This window comes from Megalobrama amblycephala, linkage group LG7 (assembly GCF_018812025.1).
Source record: "Megalobrama amblycephala isolate DHTTF-2021 linkage group LG7, ASM1881202v1, whole genome shotgun sequence".
Classification (NCBI taxonomy): domain Eukaryota; kingdom Metazoa; phylum Chordata; class Actinopteri; order Cypriniformes; family Xenocyprididae; genus Megalobrama; species Megalobrama amblycephala.
Genome location: NC_063050.1, coordinates 29807153 through 29828785, shown reverse-complemented (window position 1 = coordinate 29828785; position 21633 = coordinate 29807153). Strand labels below are relative to the sequence as shown.

General features: G+C 35.3%; 2 protein-coding genes and 1 non-coding gene across 6 annotated transcripts in view; 2 read left to right on the top strand and 1 right to left on the bottom strand.

Moving 5' to 3' along the window:
• Window positions 1-5486, bottom strand: part of dhrsx (dehydrogenase/reductase (SDR family) X-linked) — a 59183-nt gene extending 53697 nt beyond the window's left edge. The window contains exon 1 of one of the 3 annotated variants that reach the window (XM_048196952.1): window positions 4811-5486. The gene's annotated coding sequence lies outside the window, so the exon portion shown is untranslated. The remainder of the gene's footprint in view (window positions 1-4810) is intronic. The other 2 variants (XM_048196953.1, XM_048196951.1) reach the window with 2 other exon arrangements.
• Window positions 5487-6085: 599 nt separating this feature from the next.
• cd99 (CD99 molecule) lies at window positions 6086-21628 on the top strand. Of its 2 annotated transcripts, XM_048196954.1 has the most exons (15): window positions 6095-6212; window positions 6354-6418; window positions 8858-8899; window positions 11352-11402; window positions 11566-11595; window positions 12149-12190; window positions 14009-14029; window positions 14164-14196; window positions 14832-14879; window positions 16244-16324; window positions 16638-16676; window positions 16836-16859; window positions 20136-20243; window positions 20860-20910; window positions 21022-21628. In XM_048196954.1, exons 2-15 carry the CDS (start codon window positions 6358-6360, stop codon window positions 21048-21050), a joined length of 660 nt encoding a protein of 219 aa, XP_048052911.1. In that variant the 5' UTR covers window positions 6095-6212; window positions 6354-6357; the 3' UTR covers window positions 21051-21628. The 2 variants fall into 2 exon arrangements, with proteins under 2 accessions (XP_048052912.1, XP_048052911.1); XM_048196955.1 differs by lacking the exons at window positions 20136-20243; window positions 20860-20910; window positions 21022-21628 and adding an exon at window positions 17540-18271 and having other exon boundaries at window positions 6086-6212.
• Window positions 20606-20697, top strand: trnar-ucu. Its single transcript is given in 2 exon segments — window positions 20606-20642; window positions 20662-20697. It is a non-coding gene; the product is annotated as a tRNA-Arg (tRNA).
• Window positions 21629-21633: the final 5 nt, after the last annotated feature.

Sequence of the window (21633 nt, the reverse complement as noted above, 5' to 3'; positions counted from 1 at the left end):
AATAATGTCAGTGTGACCCGAGGATCTCCTATCTTGTCTCTCTCTCCTTGTCTTCATCTCTTTCAGCAGACATGTTGCGTTATCCTTTCAGGACCAGGGAGGGTGCTTCCCCCTGAGCATGTTCTAACACTGACCTGAATCCCTACTCACAGTCGTTTCTTTCCAGAAGTGCTAAGCCTCCAGACAAACATCCACTCGCGCATAAACTCAATCTCTCTCTCCTTCTTTTCCACTTACTCTGGATGCTGTATAGCAAAACAGCTGTTGTATTTCTCCCTTCAGAGTTTATTTGTATCTACTGACTCCTTGTCAGAATGCATTCAGGACAACAGCACTTTTAACCTGGGAGCTCCAACCCTCCCCCATCTCTCACTCCACCTCTTCTTATTTTCTCTTTCTCTCCAGTTCCACTGTTCCAAGAACAGTTGTGTAATTTGTTACATATGCACACATGGAGTATAGTTGGCATTCAGAGCATGAGTGAGCTTAGAGGGATAATTCACACAAAAATGGAAATGCTCTCATCATTTACCTTCGCTAGATCTTTGTTCATCTTTGAAATACAAATGAAGATATTTTAAATGAAATCTGAGAGGTTTCTGTCCCTCCATTGAAAGTCCAAGTAACCAAAATTTAGAAGCTCCAAAAAGGTCATTATATACGTAATCTGCATGAATCGAGCAGTTTAATCCAAGTCTTGTGAAGAGATACAATCGCTTTAAATATGATTTACTTTTATGTAAACGAATATCGACACACATACATATTAAACATGGTAAACATGAAAACTGAAATGAGCACATCTGAGTTTATGTTTACTGTGATTTGCTCTATGTATGTGTGTTTATATGTACAGTCATAAAATCATATAAATGAAATTTGTTCGTCATGTAAAGCTATCATCTCTCTTCACAAGACTTAATAAACCATTCATTCATTCATGTGGATTTGATTTCCAACACCTTTTTGACCTTTCTGGATCTTTTAAGTTTAAGTTTTGGTCGCAGGTTTCTCTCTTTTTTCTTTCTTGTTTCGAAGATTAACCTAAAATTAAATCGTATGGGTTTGGAACAATATTAGAGTGAGTAAATGATGACAGAGTTTTATTTTTTGGGTGAACTATCCCTATAACCCATATTTTGAATTATACTGGGGACAACAAAATAGGACCATGCTTTATTTTTGCTTACATTACTAATGTATCAATTATGACTTATTTATTTAAGATCACATCTCAGCTTTAAACTGCTAAATTTATTATTATATGTTTTATTTTTCTGTTTTCCATATATATTTATACTGTGTGATATGGCATGACAGCAGCAATGGGCACTAATGGGTATGTACAGTCAGTGTTGAGATATAAATGTCATTTTGTAATGAATTGTGAATGTCAGTGTAAATGACTTCTTCAAATCTATTGTCTGTCTCTTGCACACATTTATCACACATCACCTAAATACATCTCTTACATTATTTTTACTATTCTTATTTTTTATTCCAGTCTAATGACTTTATATTCAGCTGAACAGCTTCAACGTCTTGAGACATCTACAACAAAAACAATGAAATCTGGGTTAACTGCAACTAATCTGCCCTCTATTTGTCCTTCAGATAGGAAATGTAGGCGACTCTTTGAGTTCACCTCAGTGCCATTGAACTGGGTCTAGCGGTTCTTTCTCAAGCTCACTTGCAGTAGGTGGCCTCGGTTCGAGGGCAATTTGGCAGTTGGACGCGCTCATGATGCGCTATGGTGACTGTGCTGACACTTGAGATTCTTCTCACGTTCAGAGTGGAGTATTTAATCGGTGAGTCACTATGCTCGTGGTGTGAAATTGTAGCCGGTTTACAAAAGAAGAAATAGATAAATCTATATACTCTAAGCAGTGGAAAAGATAACGCATTAAAGCAGAAATTGAAGAAATATGCACGCTGCTTATAAGTTATACATTTGTGACTAAAAACGATTAAATATAAAGACACCTGAAGCTGTAGCATTGAATCTCTGCATAACGAACGGATGAAGGAACCAAATTTCAAACGCTCTCGCATCCCAAGCGCACAACAGGCGTACCACAGGTTTATATGGCAAGCCGATTTAACATTTATTTTGTAAAACCAAATAGTCTATTTTAATGGGCAGTGTCTCATAAATAAGTTCCAGTAAATAAATCTCTAGTAGGTATAGCTGAAATAGATACAAGTGACTATAGAGATAGTTAGGCCTATAGGTTATAGGTAGGCTACTAGAAAAAAATGAGTAGTTACTTGTTAAACTGGAATAGATAGCAGCAACTACAGAAATTCATTGTATTCTGGGAATAGTTCACAAACACACACACACACACACACACTTGTAAATATATGGCTTACGGGGACTCTCCATAGACGTAATGGTTTTTATACTGTACAAAGTGTACATTTTATCGCCCTACACTACCCCTACCCCTAAACCTATCACAGGAAATCTGTGTTTTGAAAGTCTGCATTTTTTGAATTAAAAAAAAAAAAAAAAACACTGTTTAGTATGTTTTTTTAAGCCATTTGGTTTACGAGGACACAGGATGTGTTCTCGTAAACCATGTTTACGTTGTAATACCCATGTTATTATACACATTTGTGTCCTCATAAACCATATATACAAGAACACAATTTGTTGCCACTAACAATAGACATGTTGCTATTATTTTATGGAATAAGCTATCATGTAAAGAATAGGCTATGTAATGACTATTTGACTAGATAGCTCTATAGTGATTATTAGAGAAATTTTCAATGCTAAAAACGTGAAAAGTGATTATTTTAAATACTAAAACCACCAGTAGATGGCGGTAAGTTACTGTCTTAATGCGTGAGACATCAAGTCATTCATTCAACGAAGCAAGTGGCTGTATTTATGAATGAATCATTGAATCATGACTTTCACAAACGATTTGTTCAAAGCCGCGGATTTTAGCAAATACTGACAATACTGTGAAGAACATCGCTTACCCTTTGTTGAACTGTGTGGATATTTGGATTTGCATTCTTGCCCGTATAATATTATCAACATTAAAGACAAGAACTCACAAAAGGTAGGCTATGTTTTGTATCAAGAGTTTGAATCTAAATTGATCTTTATGCGCCTTTTGTGCCAGGCTATTTGTTCTTCATGCTAGTAAGTGCTAAATCTACAGGTACATTTGTTTAGAACGGCAGTAATGTAGCACGATTTGCTCAGGCAGCAGACTCTGCACGCAACCTATATGCATCCATATGCGCGCTGCTTATGTGGAAATGGACGCTGTCAGATTTGACTGCAAAAGATGTGGTATTTTGATTGGATGTCATGTAGTTACGGCATTGTGTCTGTTAGAAAATACATGATTGGTTTTAATGTTATTTTAAAGGGATAGTTCACCCAAAAGTGAAAATTTGATGTTTATCTGCTTACCCCCAGGGCATCCAAGATTTTGGTTGACTTTGTCTCTTCAGTAGAACACAAATGATGATTTTTAACTCCAACCGTTGCCGTCTGTTAGACGTATAATGCGTGTCAATAGGAACTCCATCTATAAGAATAAACATGCACAGACAAATCCTAATTAAACCCTGCGGCTCATGACGACACATTGATGTCCTAAAACATGAAACGATCGGTTTGTGCGAGAAAACTAACAGTATTTATATTATTTTTTACCTCTAAAACACCACTATGTTCTATGTACTGCGTTCAGCATCCGGTTTTTCTCGCACAAACCGATAGTTTCGTGTCTTAGGACATCAATGTGTTGTCACAAGCCGCAGGGTTTAATTTGGATTTGTCTGTGCGTGTTTTTTTTTTTTTTTTTTTGACTCTTATATATGGAGTTCCTATTGACACGCATTATACGGCTGACAGACGGCAACGGTTGTTAAAAATCATTTGTGTTCTACTGAAGAAACAAAGTCACCTACATCTTGGATGCCCTGGGGGTAAGCAGATAAACATCAAATTTTCATTTTTGGGTGAACTATTCCTATAAGGTAGGGAAGAATTAAATGAATGGCAAAATTCGGCATTTTGTTCGCGTACCCCCTCTGTCACCCTTACATACCCCCAGGGGTATGTGTACCCCAGTTTGGGAACCACTGTAGTAGATTAACGAAAATAGATACTATTTAATTTAAAGGAATAAATGTTAAATAGGCTTGCCATAGTATTCCATAAACTTCCAGTGCGATTAACTGGTGTAAGACATTTGCTTTAGTGTATCTGAAATCTACGACAGACGAAATGAGAGACAGGCTATAAACTGTACATACACTAAGCAGAAGGCAGTCATGCTTAAAAACAATTGAGAGCCCTTGATATCATATCTGTGCCAACTTTTATTGGTATTTTTCGCTCACAGCGCAGCAGTAGGCTATCTGGTCTCTGTCTATTTGGGAAAGAAAACTGAATTCATGAAAGGTGATCTAGTCTTTTGTATATTTACTACTAATTGAGAAAAGTTCTTTTATCATAAATGGCAGCTAAGTCAACTGAATTCGATTTAAACGATGGATTGAATATGATGTGGTTCCTTCTTGACTCCCTGATTTCAGATTAGTTTTAAAGCTAAAAATTGGACATGTGAAATTAGTTGAATTGTTGCGTCCACATTAACAGGTGGAAGGAAAGCAGGTCTTTGCAGTGGTTACCGACAGCCAGTGAAGCGCAACACGTTAGTGGAAAAGGACACCTCAGTCTATGTCTGTAGCGTATATTAAAATAATATCTACCGAATCACTGCTGTCCACTCCTAAATCTCATTCCTGGAGTTAAAGGTGTTAGTCACAGGGCACTTACCAGAGTCACCCTTTGCTCCCTTGTTGATCAGTGCCAATGCTGGGACACCCGGTGCATGTCCTTAAAGACGCATCCAATAATGTCAATCAAATTCCGTGATCACAATCCACATCTCGACATATATACCATAATATCACGTACAAAATGAGCAGGATCGCAAAAATAAACAGTGCAACCAGTATTGCTTTGGTGACTGGGGATATTAAAGACTGCATGATACCGGCGAGCTGGAGAAAAGCACCGTGAGCGCAATGAAGATGGATACACGTTCAGGCGCCAGCAGCGTCCGATCCGGTCCGTATCTGCATTGGTGCGTGCCGAGTGGGGAACCTAGAGTGAAACGCGTGGCTCTTCAAAAACATGACACGCGAAAGAGCGCTGCCTCATCCATTGGTGATCTCTCACACCATTTGCGCAAGGGGGCACGATACTCTGAGGTCCCTTCAGGATACCCATCATCCAATAGTACTGCTCGCTCAAAATATAGACTATGTTAATTAAATCAAATGTTAAATGTTAAACAAAATCATCATTCAAATTTATATAAAGTCATGTAAATAATCCTCAATCAAATATATATTTTTATAGCCTATTTAGTCGGTTGCGTTCCAAAAAAGTGTTTTCAAAAGCAAATCTTAGGTTTTGAAAAAAATCTGTTGCTCTAAGGGTTTTTGTCCTACAAATGAGGTGTCCTTGAATTGTATTGTCACCAAGCCATCGACAAAGACGATATCACATGGTCTGTTTTTTATTTTAACTTTATTCCCAACTGCACTACTGAGGTTATGTATCTGATAAGGGTGATTCTCAGAGGATGAAATATTTGTCATTATACTTAATTCATGCTGTAGATCTGCCTACGCGTTTGTTGTTGCAGCGCCTTCGATTAACACTAGATGGCGTAAGCAGTCTATTTTCTGTACAAGAGAGCGTCATGCTGAAAATGAATTAAATTGGAAGCACACCCAAACTGAGGCACGTGCCCTTCCAATGATTTTTGAGCAATAAATAAAACTTAAAAAGCCTATTGTAGGTAGCCTAAATGCTTGTGTTCAATTCTGTGGCAGAAACCATAAATTTGTAACAATTTCGCAAATTGTTTTACAAATTGTTTTTTACCCCAAGTTTTTATTCATTTGCTTATAAAAACAACAATATCCCAGGCCCCTACTACGCATATGCGAAACAAAAATTCTATATTCCAAATGTTCCATAATAAAGACTGTTCTGGCCGTGATACTTTGTACAAAAGCCAGGACTCACGCGCTCAAACCAGCTCAGGTAGGGCGTGTCGAGGCGCGTCTTCTTCCTGCACTCTGTTTAGAATTATCTCTCTAATTAGACTACATAGACAGCTGCACTGTAGAATAGCAATTGGTTTACGCTTGGATCACTCAGAGGGGTGGGTAACTTGTTACTCCTTAGCGTTCCTTTCCAGAACTTGTAGGTTTAGTACGTTTCAAGGCTTGTAAAGCGGTCGTATGTTTGAGAATTAAAACATTGTACGAGGTTCCTTTTAATCTTAGGCTACATCTTTACACAGCAACATGACTTCATACACGTGGATTTTACTTATTCTGGCAAGTCTTGCGGCAACAAGAGCACAAGGTATGGTTTCCTGTCTAAACTGTTGACATTTTGTTTTGGTAACAGCGCTCGTAACATTTCTTGCACCGGGACGTATGCTGTATCATCCCTAAAATAACAACGGGAACAGAGTCGTCACTTTTTGCCTCTGCTTACACGTCCTGCTGAATATAAACGACGTCGTCGCTTGTTTAAATCTTTCTTGAATTGAAGTTGAAGCGAAGTAGAGTTAAAAGTAGTTGTCTACGCAGTTATTTACACTGATGCCATACGAGAATGTTTTTGAAGTGCCAAGAAGTTGGTACATGGTGAATTTTTCCTACATAAAAGTAGCATGACTCACCAGCTTATGGGGAAAAATGGCAAGAGGACGAAGCTAGCCTGCTAAGATCACAGAATACTTTTAAAAGTACTTACAAAAGCTAAAATTAAGCCGAGCTACAGAAGCTGAGATTGGTTTTACTAATTTTAATTCCTTATTCCCAACTTCAGTTGTATTTAAGTCAATGAATTTAGCGGCAAACGCAATGGAAAAACAGAGTTTACATGTTAATTTGAATTGTATGACTGTAATTGTTCGTCACAGAGCAGCAAAAAAATAACCCTTTCAATTATAACAAAAATAATAAAACAAACCTTATGGAAAGTACACCGTAATGTAATTTAAGTCTTCTGTTTAAACTTTAAATACAGTAAATCTTAAATTAACAGGGCTTGATACTGGCAGATTCATAGGTGCCATGTAATGCAGTTCCATGTTTAATGTTTTTTTGCAGGCTTATGAATGGCAATAATTGTATTCTTGACATTGCTAATGATAAAAGATAAAAAGAACCACTTAAAACCACTCTTCATGTTTTTTGGTGACCTCTCCTATAGCTGCAAGCCAGTAGCAACTCATAACATCTCCTGGTAGTTAGACTTTGAAGGTCACTGAGAAAAAAAAAAAAAAGAAAAGAAACTCTTCAACCACAGCAAATTTTGCTCTGAACTACATTTTCAGCAGTCAAGTTGCCTTGAACACAGTGTTCTAAATATACTTGATCCCATGATGTTGACCCACACTTCCTGTGGTATTGTTGCTTCATTGAACCCATTAATCCACAGGCACACTCCTTTATCTAGATTGGAATGATCTAATATTAATTTCACCTATCTGGTTTTAATAGTCAAATACTCCGAGATCAGCATGACAAGTACCAGAAGAACATCATAAGGAAAATCAGACATGCACAAATTAAAATAAATGTCATATATCTAATACCAGCATAACTCAAGTTTGCCTGTATCTTCACTTTCCTGAACTCTAAATGTAGTTTGCATTCAAAAATGCATGAACATCTACTCAGATGAAAGGATCGCTCTGGTTTGAGTTCTGACTCAACCACCAGTCATCATCATGGGTTATGCAAAGACCATAATAAAAACAATACATCGCCTTGGCAACATAAGGCACAGGATGCGGCTTCTGCTAGGGTTTTTCATGTGGCAGACACACACGCGAGCTCACCATCACGTGTTGTGTAGTGTACATCCTTTTTCATATACAAAAATTGATGTTTAGTTTTGCTGTGTATGCCATCCTAAGAGGTGGGAGGGTTTGGTCACAATGTGAATCCAGTACAACACACAATAGTTTATAGAATACAATACAGTATATAATTGGGTGGGGTTATTATGTCAAAGAGAACTGTCAAATTCCAATCATTTAGCTCAGTCAACGCCTTACCCAACGTTCCTACCCTCTAGGAACGAGACTGGTTTATTTTTAGTTGGTGATTTCTTTTTCTCACACACAGATGGTTTTAGTTTTTTGAGTCTTCCTATTTGTGGGTCATACAAGAGTAATTTTGCTGGAGGAAAGGCATTAGATACTTTCTGTAATATGACGGCTGTCTTGTTACTAACTTGAAACACTTTAAAATGACTTCCTGCAGTGCTAATAGTCTTTATGTTTGGAAATGGTTTCATAAAAACAAAACAATTACCTTAACTAATTTGAGTTGCTTGACTTGAGTTTGATGTGCATCATTAATTTGGGTTTTGTACTGAGATGTGGAGCTGTCATGTAAATTGCATAAGTCAACTCGAATCTGGCTAATTGGTTTCCATTTGATCAAATTTAACAATCTGAAAAGCTAATGAACTCTTTCTGAAATTTCATTAGGCATTTATAGGCAGTTATTTTAATGACTGTTTTGCTGTATTTGGAGTGACTGTCTATTGCTGAGATATAATATACATTGCCTTAGTGAATCAAATGAGTTCTATTAGCTGGATGTATCCTCTATTGGCAAGTTTATTTGCAGCATTAGGACAGTTTTCTATGCACATTTTAGTTTCAGTTAAAATATTAGATTTTAAACTTGAGTTTTGAATGGGCTTAAACTGGCCCTAAAACCTCTAGAGATGGTTTTCAGTTTGAACAAATTATTAAAATAACAACTGTTTTTCTTGCAGAATTGGACCTCTCTGATGCCCTTTTTGATGATGATGATAAGCGTAAGTAAAGAGCACTCTATATTTACTGCCCTTTTTATGTTTGTCTATTTTTTTTATGTTAAATAATTATAATATATACAGGGCTCAGATTGCACGTGTCGCACTGCTCCAATCAGACAGGTGTACTTGAAAAATGGCACCAGATTCACTCAGATTCTTTGCATTGATGCAATTCTTTGAATTGATGTATTGTCTCAGCCCTATCGATAGGGTATTTCATTGCAAACTAGAATTAGAGAAAAAATGCATTATGAAAATCAACCATTCAGAAGTGTCCTGTGCCTTGACACTGGCTCTTCACAATGAAGAGTAATGTAGGTCTTTTGATACTATATTAAACTGGATAGGGCTGCACTATATATAGATAGACCACAAATGTACATATCGTGATATGCACATCGCAACGGCATGTGATAGGCTATATGAATGATTTTAATAAGCTACTAAAAAAAGTTTTAGGTAGCGGTAAATAGACTGGGCACGCGACTGTTACTTACGTGATGTTAAAAAGAGTTATTAACTCCAATAAGTTGCGGAAAACAACTCCTTGTGGTCTCGTACTGTCTGCTGTCTCGTCTGACACACACACCGAAGCCCGCGCACAAGCCGACTCTCTGTGGCCGTGCATTAGGTCTTAAAGTCCCCATATCAAAATTTAACTTATTTAGCTTTTAGTATAAATGTTAGCCTTCAGGTTGCCTTCATTGTTTTGTGTACCAAAACAATGACAAAATTCACATTTAGGAGATATAAGCATTCAAAACTTAGTCTCTCACTTTCGCTAAAATGGATCACGGATTTTCATGACATAACATTGCACTTCAGTTTCTCATCAAATCTTTGGTCCAATCAAATGCTCTCTAGAATCTGAAGTCCCGCCCCCTCCTACACTCTTACAGATGCTGAAGCCTCAGCTGAAATCGGTCATTTGCTCACATTTACTAGTTTCTAAATGGTGAATGGCACATAGTGCACTATATAGAGAATAGGGATTGATTCAGACAGTGTAAATATGCTTTCCGTTGATGCGAATGAAGTCCGTTTCGCGCTAGTGTCACATGAACCGCTGTAATGTGAGCAGTCTGCTCTGGTCCAGAGACACGAGAGCACAGAGCGGATTGTATGCGCGAGTTGGCACAGACCACAAAAGGTATCGGACTCATTTGAATTTTGCTCAGAATGCTGTATGTAAGCGATATAAAGGACATTAGGAGTAGAAACAGTTAGAGATTAGAAGGAAACTGAGGTTCTGATCTAATCTAGTCTAATGGCTCTGGCCGAGCTGTAACATACATAAAACGCTATTGGCTATTTAAAAAAGGGGGCGGGGCAGGGGATATATTGCCCTGTCTTCCTGTTTGTTGAAATTACGTCAACACTGACTGAATAATGCTGCGTGTTCCAATAGTCTTCAGTGGGCCTTTAAATGAACAGTAGCCTAATACAGTAAACCTGCTGCTGTCTGTCAAACAACAAAAGATAAAGAGAAATTCACTCACTGCACTTGACTGAATAACGTTTGCAGCTTTATTATGAATCAATGTATATTTAATTCATGTGAAGACTATGCAGTGTTTTAGATTTACATTTGATCATTCAGTTTCTGTATTGTTTCTGACTTTATCCTATTGTATTTGTCCCATTGTTTGTAGATAAATTAAAATAACAAAAATAAAAATCTTGATGTTAAGATTTAAGTTGATATGACTATACTTTGCACCTTGACAATTTTTTTGTTTTTTGTTTTTTGCCTGAATTAGATTTAATTAGATAAAATTATTTAATTATTTAAGATTAATTAGATTAAATAGCTAATGAAAATTGCATTTCGCTAGGGAAATGTTATATCGCAAGAAATATGGCATATTTTCCCAGTATCGTGCAGCCCTACTGGATGTCTATTATTACGTGCCTACAGCAAGTCAAATACTTTAACAAATGTTCAGGCATCTCCAGAAGGAATGCATGTTAATACTGTAAAACAATAATTTTATTTCTTAATAGATAATTCCATAAAATGTATTGTCAAGTATTAAAGCCATATAGATGAACCACTAACCACATATTAAATTATAAGCCTATCTATATGTATTTAGATCAATATCAGACTCTAATTACTTGTTTTTGTTTTTGCTACTGTCTAACTCACAAACGAATAGCAAATACACCACCCTTGGTTCTTCCTCAACTGTTTTAAGTTTTGGTTTATCTTGTGCTGGTCAATGTTACACTTACGTATACTGACACCTACCAGTGTGCACGCCCCGGCCCATCAGCAGTCTTTACTGTCAAGCCCTGTATAAAGTGATTTTTTTTTTTTTTTTTTTTTTTTTTTTTTTTTTTTTTAAATCAAAAGTGGAATATCATATTCCCATCCTTGTTTATGTGTTAACTATTCTGTTATGTCATTTATATTGTATTTTCAAACAATTAACAATATTATGATCTTAAGCTCCTGCAAAGCCAACGGTGAAACCAGCCCCACCAAAAAACTCAAATCCAGGTAATAAGTAATTTTTTTTTTTTTTTTTTTTTTTGAAAAATTGAAATGTTTGAGCATATTATGATATAGTCATATGGACTGTTTTAGGCACATTGCAGCATATGTAGAGTGACTTATTTAACATGAGTTTCACCTAATATATAGTTTTGTCTTGCTCTTCTAGATTTAGATCTGTTAGATGCCTTCGATTTAGGTAAGACTGAGTGGGCTATTTACTATATATTTTTAAGGACATGGTTAAAAATATTTTTGTACTGGAAGTTAACTAATGTTATTATTATTATTCATTATTATTTAATGTTGCATTAGTTTTTAATAAAGTTAACCTACTGAATGTATGATGATCACCATATTGATTATTGACTAATAATTTATCAATGTGTGTTTGTTTGGCAACTTTATCAATATTTTGTGGTTCTGCATTACAAAAATGAACACCACCTTTGGGGATTTGAAATTTTTAACTTGAGTGAAATATGTCTGAAAAACTGCATTTTACATATTGGGGAATAAAAAGGCACAATTACTCAAAGAATAAAAATAATATTTTATGAAAAAATGTGATTATTCAAATTCCATTGCTGTGTGATGGTTGAATTTCTTTGAATTTAAATTCAGTAAATTCCTTTTGTCATGCTAATTCAAATTCCACCATTCCATGGGGTGTGGACATTTCTTTTCAATTACTGAAATTAAATTACCTTAAAGTAAAATATCTATTAATGACCATTGTTTATTGTACACAGATCCGAAAAAACCTGCTGTGGTTACCCCCAAACCAGGAAATGGTAAGAAATCATTATGCTGGGTATTTATGTATAAAGTTCATGGATTACACAGTATTTTAAGACAGTGATTCTCAAACAGTGGGCCTCAAGATGACTTAATATTATTTAACACAAGCTAAAACAACTAAAAATCAAGATATTTTGAATATAGGGGAGCGCGGTGCACAAAGTAATGAGGGGCTAGTTGTAACACATGTGATTTACAGGATTAGTTCACTTTCAAATAACATTTTCCTGATTATCTCACCCCCATGTCATCCAAGATGTCCATGTCCTTCTTTCTTCAGTCGAAAAGAAATTCAGGTTTTTGATAAACATTCCAGGATTATTCTCCTTATAGTGGACTTCAATGGACTCCAGACGGTTGAAGGTCAAAATTACAGTTTCAGTGCAGCTTTAAACGATACCAGACATACCAGTCAAAAATTTCTTTTCGACTGAAGAAAGAAAGACATGAACATCTTGGATGACATGGGGGTGAGTAAATTATCAGGAAAATTTTATTTGAAAGTGAACTAATCCTTTACAACTTTCCACACATGCCAGCATGACGAAACTTAGTGTATTTACTAGTTGCCATATCAACACCATATCGAGAAGAAAAAAAAAATTGCACCAAAATTATAAAATCTTTGGAAGATATCATTTAACCATAGCAAAAGTAAATTTCTTTCTTAATTTTCCATCTCTTTTTTTTTTGTGTGTTTATTTAAAACTAGACCGATCTGATGTTATTGTAATCTTATATCTGTTATTTAACAGTTGAGATAGATCTTTAATGCTGATCTAACCAGCAGAAGACACTAGCCGGGTTTAAATCACAGTTGCGCAGGTGGGGCTCATTGTAACACTGCGTTACAATGTGCCCCTATTAGAACTATGCTATTCTATTCTATACTTTGAATAAACCATGAGAAAAAGGTGAATAAAGGCTGAGATTCAATGTTCAGAAATTATTCATTATGTTTTGAACTATGCTGTATAGCTGTGTTTTGCGGTTTTTGTTGTCAAATGCAAAAAATTGTTTATTTTTAATTATTAAAAAATCTCATTTTATATGAAAAAGTTAATAATTGTATTTTATTGACAAAATATTTTAGTTTGTCGTGTGTGTGTGTGTATATATATATATATATATATATATATAAATTTTATTTATTTATTTATTTATTTTTTATTAGATCAGATAACATTTTAAGCTGTTGTATGGGGCATGTTGTCACATTTTACTTCCATTCTTTCGGGGTAAATCAAGAAAAAAGTATACACTGTATTAATGAAACAAAACCACATAATTGTACTGGACATGTGGGAAATTAATGTGGGAAAAATAAATACTCTGAACCCCAAGTGAATTTACACAAACTGAAAAAGTCAAAAAGTGTTACTTTGTGTCCCGCTCTCCCCTACATACAGTATTGTACATCTTTCTAGCTATACCAAGCTTTAAAATATTTTATTAGGTAGAAATATTCTTCTTCAAATATTGTTGTGGAGCCTTGAAGTTAAAAAGGTTGAGCTCCACTGAGGTGTCCTTGTTATAGCAATATTAATAAATAACATGTACTAATAGTGTTAGGATTATAGTTTGGTTTAGGGTTGATGCAATTACACATACTTTATTGTTACTATAGTAAGTACATGTAAAGTTTGTAACAAGAACACTGTAAACTAAAGTGTTACCATATTATGTAGTAGTATTTGTTTAACTGACCCATATAGTGAATTTTGTTTAATGAGCTCATTTAAGTTTATTTATTATTTGTTTGTAAATGAGTGCATTAATACAATGTATTGTTCCTTTTTGTGTATTTGCAGATAAAAAGAAACCATCTGGAGGTAAAATATACATGTGTGCACTCACACACACGTCATTGTAGGTTAATTATGTTTCTAAATTAGTTATTTTTGTACAGTAATCGACCTACTAGTATAATGCAAACAAATTAACATGATGATTTCATTATTATCAGGTGATCTTGATCTCTCCGATGCATTTGGTCCAGGTAAAAATTAATGTTTGTTGCTTTCTCTTGAGAACTTTGTAGTTTCTTTGTAGTTTTTGTCTTGTTTACAACCTGTTTTTTCTCAGTATCATTTATTGATTTAATTAAATATTGCAATCCTGCTTGCAGTTTATGTTTGAGGTGCACTGTATTCATAGATAGTCAGCAGATAACTGACAACTGTTTTTTGCTTTTAACACAACAGAGAAGGTTCACCCCAAAATTTGTATTATTATTTTGACGCTCATGTCATTCCAAACCTCTGAGCTCCTTTCAACACACAAAAAAGATAAGTCAAAGGGCATCAAAACAACATGAACCATTTGACTTTTACTGATAAGGTGGACAAAACACAGTTATTTTTTTGCATAGGCTTTAGGTTTAGGGTGACATGAGAGAATCTAATCATTCGATTTAATTTTGTGTGACCTATCCCAAAAAATAAATGTTGATTGATGTTGAAAATTCGTAGCTATTACAAATGCTAATACTTTTTCTGTTATGATTGGTTTAAAGGTGCTATCAATCCAATGAGTAACAAATCATGCCATAGGTTTTCTTAAAAAAACTAAAAACATTATTCAAAATATCTTCTTTTGTGGTAATATACATACATACACTTTCAACTTTTACAGATGAGGTGACCAAAAAACCTGTCGTTCCACCCAGAGACAGAGGAACAGGTATGTTTCTGCCAACATGTTTGTTTGCACCCTTTAGGGTCTTGCACCGCCCTTATATCTCAAAAAAGTAATAGTGATTCTTGGGGTCTATTTTACTGTTTAAGAGAGAGAAAACTGGAGTGCTGCACATTAAATTATGTAACTGTTTTATTATAATGTATGACACTAGTAAAACATTAAATATCATACTCCAGCCAGGGAACATGCATAAATCTTCTATATTAAAGTCCAAGTGAAGTGGCTTGATGAGCACAGTTTTCCTTGAGATGTTGACGAATTACCCCAATGGAAACACATTTACACTGTGTGGTTCGCTCCCTATTCCATACTATATATAGTTTGCCATGTTTTATTACTATCTAGGAATTGGGTAATTTGTGAACACATTTACTTTCTTACTCAAGGTCACAAACTGAAATTATGACTTTGGGGTCTTTAATGACAATTATGGATTATGTGCACATTTTCAAATTCGGTGAAGTCCATCAGGGGTTAAATTGCTTATTGATGTTTTTTTTTTTTTTTTAATATATAATGGAATATACTAGAGGCAGCAGTTTATAAAAAAAAAACTCATTACATTTAATTTTGGTAAATCAAAAAACTTTAAAACTTTAAAGAGGTCACTTATAATGTTTGTTTTTTTGTTTTGTTTCGTTTTGGTTTTTTTACATCAAAAATTGTCATTTAGAAATAATGCATTTTTCCTGCTACCCTGATTTTTAGCCCTCTGATTTGAACTGTTTTAAGGGGCGTGTCTGCTGTGAGACTTCAGTGTAAACGCCCACTGCTATGATTGGCTAACATCTTTGCATATAGAATTAGCTAAGTATATAGAAGGCACAGCATCGTTTGTTTGTTTTTTTTGTTTGTTTGTTTTTTTCAGGCTCTATATGCAAATCCAATGTGTTTTTCCGCAACCTGGCACTTCACAACATTTTGCACTTTTCAAAGGCATGTTTATCGCTTGGTGCATAAAACATGTCTGTTATTTACCTACTACTACTTTTCATGCTTGAATCAGTGGGCGGGGCTACAGTGGTAACGATGTAGAAGTAGGTGTTGATCGACTTCTGCAGAGGCGGTCTTTCACCTCTCTATGATGTAATAAAGATGCACACTCCACGAGTCGTAATCTGGGCATGGTTTCAATAAAAGCTGTTTTTGAACTAACAGTTCTGAAACTTACAGGATATTCTCGTAGTACGATGATGACCTGTTATGTCAAAAGCTCAAGGAAAATTTGATTTCTCAATTTATGACCCCTTTAAAAAGTCTAAGGGACTGAAAGATTACTCGACCCACTCAGATTCTTATGTGTATTGCACTGCTATTGTGAAATTTTGCATTTGTTTTTCATTAAGGTGGTGGATCTTTTGATGACAAAGACCTTTTTGACGTGAATGCGGGGGGTGAATATGTGCCTGATAAAGGCCGAATTGGAGGTTTGTGTCAAGTTTACAATCTTTTAAATCAGTTTTTCAACTTGATTTAGTATGTTGTCTTCGATTTGAAGTTTGCATCTCTGTTCATAGCAGAGGATCAAATCCAGAGTTAAATTATAGACAGATGTTACCCAATTCAGTTGTATAAAAAAAAATCTGTCAATAAATGTTATATAAAAATAACTACTTGCAGTGATTTTTCAAATTTAAAAATGTTAATTTAAAATATGTTCTTCATTGTCCATGAGTTAGCGAATACTACTACATCAGTGCTGTGAGTGAATCTGACTGTGGTTTTTGGTTTTGGTTTAAGGGGGAGGAGCAGCAGACCCTGGTTATGATGATCAAAGCGGTATTTATTTTTCTTATTCATGCCAAATATATACCCTCCGATTAATTTAATTTAATTTAATTTAATTTAATTTAATTTAATTTAATTGATTTATTTATTTATCTGCTTTAACAAGACATTTACATCTGGGTGTTAATTTGAATGTAATTTTCTCATTAGGTGGTGGCTCTGAACAACCTCAAGGTAAATATTATTTTCACAAATTTTATTTAAATAGTACTTAAGTTCCATCTATCAGTATTTTTTTGGAAAAACTGTCGGTCACAAAATGAAGGTTGTTATGGAGTTTACCTAAGGATAAATTGTCCACTGAAATATAAAGCTGTTCTCAAACGCTTTACATGACTGAGTGCCTCTGGGTGGTGTTTTTGTTTCAGCTCTTTCATGCTCTCTTTTCTTCACTTCTAGTTGTTTGTCCTGACTAAAGCTTTGTTTACTTTCCAATGTCGACTTTCTCAGTGGAGTTAGCATGTGCTCTGTTTCAGATTATGTATTTATTTATTTATTTATTTATTTATTTTAAATCAAGAATGAGTCCACAAAATGAGACCACAAAAGCTAAAATGTTTCAGCCTAAATATTGAGCGAGACCATGGAAACTGTGCTAGTCTGATGACTAACTGTCACACAGTTCTTGCATAAGGACAGGGCGGTCCAACAGACAAAAACAATTATTGTGGGCAGGACATGTTGAGGTTTTTCCACTAGGTGATTGTTTTCTTCTGTGTTGGAGTTGTAAATGGGTGGTGAATAGTCATATACAGTGCCTTTTAGTATATCTGAAGACTGATTGATTTGACTGATTTCATTCTGCCAGTGGCTGTGCCCTAAATATCTGCTTCGATTGCCTGTTGTTGTTGCAGATCTAAACGAGAAGTGGCTCCAACTTATCAAGATGCTAGGCGTTAAAATACCGGAAGGCCTCAATGTCTGGATTGCCCAGTTTTTACAAGTAGTAGAGCCCCTGCTAGAGCAGTTTCGGGGACTTCTGAATGTAACGGAGGAAAAGGCAGAGCTCTAAATGTCTTGTATAGTAACCTCCTTTGCTTGTGTTGGGAAGAAATGGTTTTAAACATTGTTTACATGGTTTGCAAATTATACTTGGTTTTAAGGCTGGGGCTCTTGGTGCTCATGTTTTTTTCGTTTTTTTTTTTTGGATGAGATGCATATTTGGTCGTGATAAAAATTAATCACATTGATCTAGCAAATTTGGCATTAAGGAATGAATTGCATTTTATTGCTGACTAGTTTGACTGTTTTCTTTTTATGTTGGTAAGGATTATACACTACCATTCAAAAGTTTGGGGTCAGTGTGTGTTAAGAAATGTTTCTTGAGCCACATCGATCTTCAGTATCATGTTCCTTAAGAAATCATTCTGATATGCTGGAGTAATAGTTGTTGGACATTCAGCTTTGCACACAGGAATAAATTCCATTTTAAAATGTTAACATAGAAAAGTTAAATATTATGGCTTTTACTGACCTCAAACTTTTGAACAGCAGTGTATGTAATAAATCAGTAGGTGGAAGCCAATAATAGTTGTTTGTAATGTATCTGTTGTACAAATAAATGATGATTCTGGCTATGAAATGTAGAATATACTAGTTGTACGTTTATTTTTAGATAAAAAAGAGGGGTGTGAGTTCCTTTTTTTTTTCAGGACATCCTTTATGACTTCTGGTCTTTTGCTCTTTCTTCCTTGCTGTGTTGACACATTGTAGATACAGGGTATACTCACTTTTTTGCCAATAAATAGATCTAACAGAGTGACTGGTTTTGCATGGGGCTGAGAAGGTGTTTCTCATCTCTGGTTTTATGGAATTAACCCCAAGGCCATGTTGATCATTCCATTTCTTCTCTTCTTTTTCCTCCACTCATGGAAGCCATCTTATTACCTATTTTCTTGAAAAAAGAACATTTAAGGTTGAAACATTGTAGCACAATTCTCTTGGCTAAAACTTGGTTTTAGATATACTTGACCTCAAATGTACCAGAGGATTGAAATTGTCAAATATTTGCCTGTGTGCGACGTGCGTCTCAACTGAAACTTGCCTTAAGCACACGTATGGATTATGCTTCCTAATTCTCAAAGAGAGTAGATGTGCTATAGGAATGGTTTTTCACCCCAGATACTTGTTCTAACATCATAGCTTTTGATATTTCAGGTAAAAAGAGACAGAGTCTTTGTGCAGATACTCTTAAAAATTGAGTTTTTATTTTATTGGCATCATTGGTTCCATAAAGAACCTTTCTATAAACTTTCCATTGCATAAATGGTTCTTTAGTGGTTAGGAGTTATTTAGACCTATTGTTTTTTCACTCACTCACACACTCACTCACACACACACATGAACCCCCCCTTACTGGTTTACTGGGGAACTGAAAATGTTTTTCTCCCTTGTATGGCACTGTTGCAGGCATTCAACTTATTGGAAGAATATGGTAGTTAGCATGTACTTCTGTTAATTTGTTGAATATTTCAGTGTTGGCTGGTAGTTTGTTTCTCATGATAGATGCCTTTAACACTAGTATTCTTTGTATTGGTTCCGTTGTAGTTTTTCAGGCTCACATTTTTCTCAAGTGTGTCTGGTTTCTTTTCTATTTTCTCTCTCACCTTTTTATTTTTTTTTTATCAAGTAAAATGTGAGAATTCCCTCTGTTTGGTAATATATACAGTAGTCAGGCCCAACTGCTGTGACCAGGTTTTTTTTTTTTTGGTCAGTGTCAGCATATCTCGCTGAGTAAAATCCATCAACAATGGCATGGTGAGAATGTATTGAGCATGTGTGAAGAACACTGCCCTGCCAGCTAGCGTTAGCCTCTTATCTTGTCTAGCTGCCTAAGATTTAGGGAGGTAAATCTTCATAGCTTTAGATTTGAAACTACATTAACTTCAATAATTAGTTTAGAAGTCTCTGTTTAGTCAGGTGAACTCCTGTCTGCGTGTTTGCATACACAAAATGGGCGTATGCAGGCAACTCCCAGCATGTTTACACCGTATATCTTGATGCAGTGGTATTACAGCAACTCCGCAACTAAATTTCTAGTGTAATTAATCAAAATTGCACAACATACTTACAGTATTATGAACCTTTCTCTTTCTGTCATAGTACAGTTAAATAAATTATTATTTAGCAATTGGATGATTTTGAATGCGTACTGTAATCTGTGTATCCCGAATGTTTAGTTGAAGAACATTATGTACAGGAACATTTGCCAAGTGTTCTGTGGAGAATTGGAAACTCCTGTTGCACCCCCTAGTGGCAAAAACCATTACTGTTTGTCCTCCTGTTAAATGCCCATGTTTCTGTAGTTTTGTCATCAAGCTCCAATTAATAACTGATGTAGCATTAAAAAAGTTAAATATGCATCACTTATTTTGTACTCCTAAAACAATTTGAAACTAGCCCTTGTCCTTCTCTTTTCTTGTGTTCTGTCCCTTTAAATTTATCCCACAGGCGGAGCCATGGCTGCCATTCTCAGTTCTGTGGGTGTTGCTCTGCTCGGTGCCGCCTCGAGTTACTTTGCATATCAGAAAAAGAAACTGTGTTTCAAAGTACAAGGAGGTGAGTTTAACACTTATCCAGTGAAGGATTCTGAATCCTTATACGAGCACTAGCTTGGTTTTGATTTAAGTTTATTGCTTATCTGAGCAGTTCGAAAAGAAAAGGGAAAAAAAAAACTTCACAAATAAGCTGTTATACTTGTTAAACTTTTTTTTTTTTTTTTTTTACTCAAAGTATTTGACTTCTTTTAATATCTTGTTCCACAATTATAAATAAATGCTTTCGGTAGCCTCAGTACATGGTTTAATTTAGCTCAACTAACACAGCAGCTCTTGTAGAGGAAGTGGGGGTTGGGCGCATGACGTGGCAGGCAGTTTAACTGCTTTGCTTGTATTACAAAAGACCTCGAGGCCTCAACAGGTGGCTCTGTGGCGCAATGGATAGCGCATTGGACTTCTAAGCTACACTTGGAGAAGTGATTCAAAGGTTGTGGGTTCGAGTCCCACCAGAGTCGAGTTTTTTGAGTTTGAGAGAATGTTGAAAAAGCCTAATATCACAATTAGCAGTGTGTTGTCCAAGTGTGAATGGTGTTAACAGAGAACTTTTGTTACAGAATTTTCAAAATACCATAAACAATTGTTTCATGGGATAAGCTAAAAAGTAACTTTTCTTATAGGGGAGGATCCAGAGAGTGGCAAAAACCGTGGTACTCAGTCTGATCCACAAGGTAAGCATGATAGTGCCAGCATAGCATTTTTATATGATGTATGGTTTAAGATTTAAATGAATTTAAGAAAATGTAATTATAGATAACAATTTACTCTTTTCTCCCCCAAAGTTCTCAGCAACCTCCTCCGTTCATCGTAACTGCAGTTGGATCTGCGCACTGAAAGAATATGCACATTTGGCATGGACCGTTATGGAGAGCCTAACCCTGTGGGAAATATCTGTTATATGAAAGACTGGTTTAAGGCTAATTTTAAAAAAAATCTTTTTATTTTATTTTATTTTTATTGTATTGCCTCTGACCATTTTGTTCAAGAATTTTTTTTTTGTTTCCTCCATTTTTTTTTTTTTTTTTTTTTTTTTTTCTTGACTAATTGTTCATCTTTGAAAGAGGTAATGTCACTAAATGGCTTTTAGTGTTCTTTTAGTATTTCATGTGCCAAAGTAAGATTCTGCACTTTAAACTGACAAAGTTTACTATTTTTGTAGAAGTTCAGCAAGTTTCATAAAGAACTTGCTATTGTAAAGCACGAGCTGTCTGTATACAGATGAATGCATCAGTTGTTTTTGTTCATTCTTACATTACATGCATAATCTGAATTTATAGATGCCAATCAGACAAAACACTGAGGAGGAGGATGATGATGTATGCTGATGAGAATTGAATTGACTGGTGACAATGTCAACTAAAATAAAAATAACATGGAATGAGTTTAAAATTATG

Coding starts and splice junctions, on each gene's coding strand:
- cd99 (XM_048196954.1), top strand. CDS start 6,358: ATGACTTCATACACGTGGATTTTACTTATTCTGGCAAGTCTTGCGGCA. Junction 14,880..16,243: donor ACCCAGAGACAGAGGAACAG/GTATGTTTCTGC, acceptor TTTTTCATTAAG/GTGGTGGATCTTTTGATGAC. Junction 20,911..21,021: donor TACTCAGTCTGATCCACAAG/GTAAGCATGATA, acceptor TCTCCCCCAAAG/TTCTCAGCAACCTCCTCCGT.